We start from the raw sequence: 9,411 nt of genomic DNA on the forward strand, positions 1-9,411 counted from the left end.
AGTGGTGGAGTTGTGCATGGAGCCAGCTGTTATTCAGTAGGTCAACTCTAGAAATATGCTGCCATCTGCTGGATGTTACTGCTCTAACTTAAAAAAAAAGAAAAGAAAAGAGAAGCTTTTTTTGTAAATAATATTCACATAGTTTCTAATTGTAGAAACTATGTGACTAACTCCTTAATTTAAATATAAACCCTCAAACATAATGTTCAAAAGGTGAGGAGAGGTGGACTCCTTTAAATGTAGGCCAACCTTCCTGAATGTGCGGTTTCACTTTCTATTCCGATGACAGCCGCTCTACAGGGAGGGAAGAGTAGAGACGAACTAATCTGTGTAAACCCAATATTTACTCCTTGTTTGACTCAAACGAACAATGTTGTATGTTTAAGTGGAACAACCGAAGAGCATTTTGGACGGAGAGTTAATCAACCATAAAGGTTGTCAACAGAAAGTTTCTGTTTGGTGCCATTTGTGAACTTTGCGTCATTCATGCGTCTAAGACACAATGGCTTCTGAAGTTTTACCGAAAGGGAACCTGAAAGAAGGTGAGTTATTGTTTTTGTTTTAATTATCCTTTAATCTGATTGTACTTTAACTTATTTCTCCCTCCAATGTCTGTTATTAGACAGTTTGTCAGCTTTTATTATTATTAATTTTATTTTCACTGTAGTATGATACAGTACTTGTAAACAAGTTGATACAGATAGGCTGAATAGTCAGCTGTGACGTGTTAAACAGGTTTTCTTTTACAGTATGTTCATGAAGGGCAATGCAAGTGGAAAACTGCGCAAAATAAACTGCTTAGATTGCAATTGGTTCTTTCAGAAAGTGGTAAAAATGACATTACAATAAGTCACGTGATGTTTTGAACTCTTCCTGATGGTGCAGCTGAGGAGCTGGCCCTTTCCCTGGGTGAAGCCATCAGCAGTGGAGACTCTGAAGAGGCTGCTAAGCTGTGTGAGAAGCTCTCTGCTCTCTCTGTTGCAGTGTCAGTCAGCATCAAGAACCATGCATACCCTCAGGACTCCATCAGGTGACTGACAATGTAGAAAAAGTCATTTATATTACCTCTAACTATTAAAAGTTAGTAGATTGTCTTTTTTTTAACTTTCTGGTTATATATAAATAAACAAATCCTACTAAATGGCTATAATGTTAGATTCATCTAATGAGATATGTTGTTTTCTTCTGTGTAGATTGATGGTGGGTGTGGAGGATGCCCAGTCAGAGGACTATATTCCAGTGACTCTTGTTGTTTCCTCTGGCATGAAAATATCAGAACTTAAAGAAAAGGTAAAAGAAAATAAATAAATAAATAAAATAAAATAAAATGAAATCATTGCTTTCACTTACTTTGGTCATAAAAATATCACGGTAGCATCTAATCCATGTGTTCATAAACATTGGATTTTTCTTTATATTTGTCGCAATGCAACTGCAAAGTGTTGCTTTTTTATGATTTTTGTTTTTTTTATATGGTAATCCAACAGAAAGTGACTGTTAAAAACTATTAAAAACAATCAACTGTGGTGTGTATTTGTATTCAGCACCATATGTATCAGTAAGCAGAGTTGAGCCATCTTTTGCTGGTATTATAGCTGAACGTCTGTTTAGATTTGGTGATATTTTGCAGTCTTAATAAAAAAAAAAAGTAGAAAAAAATCTTTTACTGGAGAAAATCTGTACAGCTGACTCCTACGCCTCAGATTATTTGCCAGATTATTCATGTGTGGATAATGGGCCATTCTATTACATTAATGTGCATTCCATTACTGGACTGGTTTTATGTTTAAGGCGTTTTTACTGCTTTAACTTGTACCCCATTCCAATCCTGAGGCTTTTGAAGCCTTAAAAAGTTTTACTTCCTGGTTTGCCTTGTATTGATTCCCATGCATTCCCTCGTGTATTCTACCCAGCTTTTTCCTGCTGTTAAAAAATGATCCCTTCATGGTTTCATAATAGAATACTGTGTTAAGGCTGCATGCCGTGATTTTTTTTCTCCGTACAATGTATGTTTTGGCATAAAAGGTTACATTTAGGGTTATATTGACAACATCCTTTTTTTTTACATGTTTGTAGCCACCTGCTGTTATGACCTACCCCCATGTAGATTACAAACACAACATCATACATTATTCTTTCAACCATGGTTTCCTTCTTGTCCCTTTCAATGAAAGCTAGAAGACTATCTATTCTGAACTCTTGATCTCTTTTGGCTCTCTAAACTTCCAAGGGGTCTCTTTACAGCTTCAAGTTATTAGTGACCTATCTTTTGGCCCACTGTCTTCATGATTACTCATGGTCTCCAGCCAACCCTCAAGACCTTTACAGAACAGCTGTATTTGAGTTAAATGACCCACACATGCACTCCACTGGGAATAGGTTTAACTGGATCTAGTTAGAGGTATTAGATCAAATAGGACAAATAAAAATGGATACCAAATGTTTGACATTCTTAATTGTAAAAACATTGTGGTATTTGTTTGAGGTTCGCAATGTATCAAAATATAAATGTTTGCAATACTGCAAATGCAGTAGACTGCTTTGATAAAATATTTGGTAAATTGACACATGGTGGTAATTAAAGTGGCATATGCTCTGCATATCAATTGAAACTTTAGCTGGTTCGATGGTCTCAAACTGGCCTTGATGCACATTATGAGCATATTTTTCTTCCTGGAGATGCTAAGCTCACAGAAAAAAAATATTTTTTGTAAGAACTGAAAAGAAAGAAAGGAGCCATCAAATTATGTGTTAATGTAATCGGCGTCCTAATCACATTTTTTCACAAAGCGCCACAAATATTTATTTTCCTTGCATTGCACAGCCCTAATATCTTAGTTTCATTTCACTTCGACAGTAAGCACTTGTTTCAGTTTGTCTATTTTTAGCACAAAACAGCAAGTTCATGGTTGTAACTTAACTTGACTACTGTGACACCCTTAAACCTGGTATGTGTTTATTCTTTTGAATGTACATTTTTTGCATTCCATGCTGTTCCTTGATCTTCCCAGATCAGCCAGGACTTTGGGTTCCACCCAACACTCCAGCGCTGGGTCATCGGTAAACGCCTAGCCCAGGACCAGGACACGTTATACAGCCACGGCGTTCGCAAGAGTGGAGATCAGGCTTTCCTGTTTATCCTCTCTGCCGATGCTGCCCATCTCACACGGCACCAACACAATCAGGACCAGGAACAGCAGCGTTTGGCTAGTAAGTAAAGCAGTCATCCGTACTGCAGTGACATAAGATGCTTTCTTGTCTTCTGTGCTTATTATTTTTTTTATTCTATTTTTTTTTTTACAACAATTCAGCAGACAGATGGTTTAATCCTTTTTTTTAATCTCCAAATTAGATAAATGAAGTTGCTAAATACTTTGGCATTTTTTGTGGGCCAAACTGAGTAAATTTGAGTTTATCCAACCAAATCCTGATTTGCAGCACAACATATTACATACTTTAAATTTTCTTATGCTTTGATTGCTCTTTTCAGGTATTGTGGAATCTCTGCATTCTATTGAGCTTCAGCCTAGAGGGGTGGGTGTTGCCGAAAAAAGGGCTCCTCCTCCTGTTCCTCCAAAAAACATTCCTACTCCCAAACCTCCTTTGCCTCCTAAGCCTCAGGTAAGAATCTAAACAATGTAGAATAATAGATTTGTTAATGTCTGACATTTAAAGCTCTGTTGAAAAAATTGCATACAGTACATGGACATGAATGTGATAGCACAGGGGTCTACAAAGTCTTCCAGGCCAAGGACCCCCAAACTGATGGCGAGATGGAGAGGGACCCCCTAATTATATATATTGTATGAAATTGTGTGATATCAGACTGGTCCTATAGTCAGTCTATTTCATATGGAGTAATGTAACAACAGTAATTTCACCCTGGGATTATTAAAGTATGTCTGATTCAGATTTCTGGTTGATGGGACAGGTGTTGTGAATGAAACGGTGCCCAGCTTGAAAGAGCTCCTGTGTGTCGCTGAATCTGTGCATTGATGACTGAAAGACATCTTCTGCCTCCTTTTATCTGTTTACTTCAGTGTGTTGATTTCATGTTGATGTGTATTTAAAGACATTTCAATTAGTGGAAAACATTGCAGGGTGGGATATATATAAAAAAAAAAAAAAAAAAAATCTAATCAACCAAGACTTTCGTGACCCCCATGCAGAACCTCCATGGAGCCCCTGTTGAAGACTTCTGTGATAGCAGTTTGGGGCCTTTTAATTCTTTAAATAAATTGTGCTTTAACAATTTAAACTTTTTGAAAATACATACAGACTGAAACAATTATATATACACCCCCACTTTAATTTATTTTGAGCATCTCTTAATGTCAAACCTTAAGTTCTCAGAGTTTCCAGATAAAATCCTAGGTTCTTGGGGATCCTGGGTTCGAGTCAGAGAATGTAAGCTTAAAAGTGTGTTTCTAAACAGAACATGATCCTAGACATACATGAACATTTGTTTTATGATAAGAGAAGATTAGATAGACTTTATTGATCTCACAGTGGAGAAATTCAGTTGTCACATCGGCTCAATAGTCTAAAGGGGGGAAAAGGTATATGGGATATATAAAGTGAGTCTATATATATATATATATATATATATATATATATATATATATATAATATATATATACTGTTGATTGAGGGGAAAAAAATAGGTCAGATTTCAGGTGACTTATACACATATGAATTTGGCGTTGTACATTAAAGTGGTACCAGGAAAGGAACAACAGTGAGGTAGTGAGGTAATTTTAGAGCTCTGGAGCTGGTGTCTCTTATTTAACAAGAAGAGGCAAGTAGTTAAACCCTGGACATGCGCCTATTGACAATTTGTGGAATAAGACTAAAAGATGAGTTCATGTCAAAAAATGACCAGACTGATTCAACTTTAACCATCCTTTAATATTTTTATTCTACCAAAACCTTGTATGATCAAGTTTGAAAAGATTTACTGGTGTAAATGCCCATAGAGTTTTTATCAATGTCTCAGTGAAACTACACAATGATTCTTGTGTTGTATAAAACTTTGGTCGTTCTGAGAATGATATATGCAAACACATGACTGTGGAAAAACGTTTATGCTGAACTATATTGCCTACTATTACCCGTAATAAGATTGCATTGGAGGTTGTAGTTTGAGCTTCTATCACCAGTAGACACCTCAAACATACCCTTTACAATAACTATAACCATCTATGAAAAGCTTTCAACCTTCAAGGTACATGTCAAATGATAGTAGTGGAAATGGAAGAACACCAATTCAACTGTGTGTACTTGTGTTTAGGTTGGCTGGAACTGTACGCTGTGCACGTTTCTTAACAAACCAACACGTCCTGGCTGTGAGATTTGTGGAGCGGAAAGGCCACAGGACTATGAGGTGCCAGACGTCTACGAGCCAGACCAGGAGGAAGTTTTGCGTATTCAACAGGAACAGCTGGCCTTTCAGCTTTATGAGGAGGTACCTGATGCTCACTAATAAACTGACAAATGATTTAGCACTTTGTAAAAGTGCTAAAAGATCCACATCCTTTTTATAACCATGAAATATAGGCTCAGGAACTGGAACGTCAGCAGAACTACATGTACCTCTTGGCCACAGAAGAACAGAACCTCATCCCTAATACTACAGAGACAGATTGCCCTATCTGCATGTCTACTCTACAGCCAGGAGAGGGGGTTGTGCTAAGAGAATGTCTTCACACCTTCTGCAGGTTTAAGAGAAAACATTTTAGTGGGCTGGGAGGTTAAAAAAAAAAACTTTAAATAGTATTAAGTGACTTCCTCAAGTAGATATTTCATTCAGCTGATCGAAATGTACGCAGTTCATGCGTGTAGTGAGTGGGTTGTATGTGTTCCTTTAGGGAGTGTCTCGCAGGGACAGTCATAAACAGCCAGGATGCGGAGGTGTGCTGTGCAGATACGGATTGTGAGAGCAAGTTATTGGACAGAGAGATAAAAGAGGTGAGCATAAGTCAACTCAAGTTAAAGGTGAATAGTTCTTCTAAGTATAACTGTTTATGTCATGATGTAATATTATAAACAAAACAGCAAAAAATCATTGGAATGAAGCCAATTAATTTTAGAATAATTTAGATGATTTCAATTTCATTAATTTAATCCTAATTTAAATTTTGCCACCGCATGGTCAGTCGTTTGAGATAGTCGTAACAGTCTTAATAGTATAGAGATTTGCTGACATGTTCAAGAGTACTGTACTGTAGGGTTTATGGTGCTTTTATGATTCAGTTGCAAATTATTGAATTCCCAACAGGAATTCAATAATGTCAGATTCAATTAATTTACTTTGGGTTTTCATCCACCAATATTATGATTAGGGTTTGCCCTCAGCATAGGGGAACATCTAAAAGCATTAAATCAGATTTAGGTCCATGGACCAAGGGGATTTCCTCCAAAACTTCCTCTGTCAACTTTTTGTGTTTGACAGAAATTATTGGCAAAAATAAAGACGTAAAGAAAGAACCGTGTTAAAAAATTGCTCACACAGCAGTTAAAGGTATTACTTAAGAATGGTTGACATTAGAAATTTGTATATCATAATTTTGAATTGCCTTAAGTAAAAAGAAATATTTAACAAAAATAGTTTTAGAATTTGTGAAATAACCAACTTGCAGTATGTATTGTAAAAATGGCAGCGTCTTACCCCTGCAGTATGGTGCAACTGGAAATGTTTGTGCTCTGTGGTTGTAGTTTGCAATCTGTACTTTAATGTCAATTTGTAGTAGGATTTCAGATTAATCTTCCCCAATCCATGAAAAAACATGTAACGTTTAATTCTGGGATTCTCTCGTCAGCTGCTTACAGAGGAGGAGCACCAGCGTTTTCTAGAGCTGCGTTTGAACATCGCAGAGAGCCGCTCCGAGCACAGCTTCCACTGTCAGACCCCCAACTGTCGAGGGTGGTGCATCTACGAGGATGATGTCAATGAGTTCCAGTGCGACCTCTGCAATGAGACCAATTGCCTTCTTTGCCGAGTAGCTTTGCAATCTTGACTCTACATTTTCTCGACAATATTGGAAGCAGAAGATATAATGGATTTTACTAACTTTTTTGTAGGCGATTCACAAGGACATGAACTGTAAGGACTATCAGGATGACCTGCGCGTCCGAGCTGAGAACGATCAAGCAGCTCAGCAGACCAAGCAGATGTTGGAGGTTTGTCAGCCTTAAAGCTGAGTAAAGTAACTGAGGGTGTCTTTCTAAATCTGTGATCACTTAAATAAATGCACCAGCAGTGCATTTTTTTAAAGGAATTATTCAGAAGTGTTTTTAACAGTTGAATGTCTGGAAAACTTTCAAGGAAATATGATCTTTGTTAAATTAGTTTGATACAAGTTCACATTCTTATGATTTATTTCATGAACAAAATTAAAGTCATTAATGGAACTTAATATGATTTCACCTTAGCCTTACATCTGGCAAAGGGATTGTTTCACACTTTTTTTGTGATGTTTCAATATATACATTTTGAATGTTGCCATTTTCTCATGTGGGCCTTGCAAAAATCTAAGAGCTGTTAAATGACGCTGTTACCGTAGAACATGCTGCAGAATGGAGAAGCCATGAAATGCCCAAGGTGTGACATCATCGTCCAGAAAAAAGATGGCTGCGATTGGATCTGTTGTCTGATGTGCAAGACGGAAATCTGCTGGGTCACTAAACAAGCTCGATGGGGACCAAATGTAAATATCACTGCACATAAGCATAAGAAGCAACACAAACATGAGTACCGGTAGTTAAATCATCTGGGAGGAAAAAAAAAAAGTTTTTGAGTTATGCATCTAATTTTCTTTTTTGTCTTCTTGCAGGGACATGGCGATACATCCGGTGGTTGTAAATGCCGGGTCAACAACATGGCTTGTCATCCCAACTGCCAAAACTGCCACTGAAGCAAAAAAAGCACTTATTAGTTCAACACGACTCAGCCTTAACACTGTGAACTATTTGGATTGTATTAAGCAGCGGATCCGCATTACTGCATTACATTTTTATACACATTATTAACTATGATGGCACACTAACCATTGTAGGGAAAGGGAAATGGCATGCATCTATCTACAGCTAAAGATGCTAACTGTCAAGACCATGAAAAATACCTCACTGAGAGTTCCTTCATTATCATACTTTTGATGATCAGTCATGTGTTGTAAGATTTAACTTTCAGCTGTTTCATTTAAAACTATTCCCTCCAATAACCAGTTTTTGTGCAAACAAAAGGTAAAAAAAAAACCCACATCTAAACAGACTCAATTTAGGGACTTTTATTTATGTTTCTCCTTTAGTTTTTAATCATGGCATATAATATAATCAAAGATTGACTAGGATGAAAGTATTTAAAATTGTAAGTGGTGAACATTGGGGGGGGGTCATTCTACTGTGCAGACCGAGGTGAAGGATGCTGTTTACATTGGTTACTTTAATTGCATTTATTCATAGTGCATATAACTTGTTTGATTGCACTTAGGGACTTTTAAGTTTAAGGTGGTCTTCAATTGTTTAGATGATCAGCAATGACAACGAGTTTCATAAGATCCAATCTCTTCATTTCTTTAGTGTTCAAACCTGAAGATCTGAAAGAAATGTATTGCACATTGTGTCATGTATCCTTAAAAGGTGTTTAATTGAAGTCTCTTTGATTTGTCTTGTATTTACTCAGGAATCATTGTATTTTTTTTAGAGTGATGCTTAGAATGATATTAGTTAAAATCTAAACTCTTAAGTGTTGGTTAAGCTTGGTTGGGTGGGTTTTGTGTTCTCACAGCTTAACTGAAGAACAGTGCTGCCTTTGAACTTACCTTTACATTTTGCAACAGCATTTAAAAATGTCTGCGATGTTTATGTTGTAAAAATGTTCTCATCCAGTATGGGGACATTGCAAAATTAATTCTAATAAACTGCTATCACTTTGAGAACATGCACTGATTGTTGTATGGAACACTGATCATACTCTGACAGGCTGACACATCTGACCAGTTTACATCAGAGAAAAAAACTTATTAAAAAAATAAAATCCACAATATGGATGATCTTGCACAACTGTGTGGCTTGGTCCTCAGAATATTTGAAGGAGGTAGGTTCATGTATATCACCATGCATCAGATTGAAGTCTCATAACCTGATTTATCTAAATTCTGGCTTGACTACAGTAAAGGAGATGTGCACACGTGTCCATATTGTGCATATGTTTGTTTAGAGACTATAAAAATGTTAATAGTTTCTCCAATTGGAGTATACATTTTTAACGTTTGGCATACCGTTAGAACATCATTCTTGGCAATGAGGAGATACACCCACATGCAGCAGCTTATAAGGTTAAATATTTACAAACATCTGAAACTTCTCGGCTCAGTCCCTGCTTTATAGCTGATCACGATTTTATGCATTTTT

The 9,411-nt window shown here is 36.8% G+C and overlaps 1 protein-coding gene across 1 annotated transcript; it reads left to right on the top strand.

The window, feature by feature from the left end:
- Window positions 1–257: 257 nt before the first annotated feature.
- rbck1 (RanBP-type and C3HC4-type zinc finger containing 1) lies at window positions 258–8,936 on the top strand. The gene is made up of 12 exons (XM_038304212.1): window positions 258–542; window positions 886–1,030; window positions 1,194–1,290; window positions 3,012–3,210; window positions 3,491–3,621; window positions 5,291–5,464; window positions 5,557–5,717; window positions 5,868–5,967; window positions 6,819–6,998; window positions 7,081–7,179; window positions 7,563–7,706; window positions 7,833–8,936. Exons 1-12 carry the CDS (start codon window positions 503–505, stop codon window positions 7,911–7,913), a joined length of 1,551 nt encoding a protein of 516 aa, XP_038160140.1. The 5' UTR covers window positions 258–502; the 3' UTR covers window positions 7,914–8,936.
- Window positions 8,937–9,411: the final 475 nt, after the last annotated feature.

This window comes from Cyprinodon tularosa, unplaced genomic scaffold, assembly GCF_016077235.1.
Source record: "Cyprinodon tularosa strain WSP-4 unplaced genomic scaffold, ASM1607723v1 ctg10, whole genome shotgun sequence".
Taxonomy (NCBI): Eukaryota; Metazoa; Chordata; class Actinopteri; order Cyprinodontiformes; family Cyprinodontidae; genus Cyprinodon; species Cyprinodon tularosa.

Excerpts from the sequence above, each read along its gene's own strand:
- rbck1 (XM_038304212.1), top strand. The coding sequence starts at position 503 with ATGGCTTCTGAAGTTTTACCGAAAGGGAACCTGAAAGAAG. Across the intron at positions 1,031-1,193 it reads TACCCTCAGGACTCCATCAG|ATTGATGGTGGGTGTGGAGG; the intron begins GTGACTGACAAT and ends TCTTCTGTGTAG. Across the intron at positions 3,211-3,490 it reads GGAACAGCAGCGTTTGGCTA|GTATTGTGGAATCTCTGCAT; the intron begins GTAAGTAAAGCA and ends TGCTCTTTTCAG.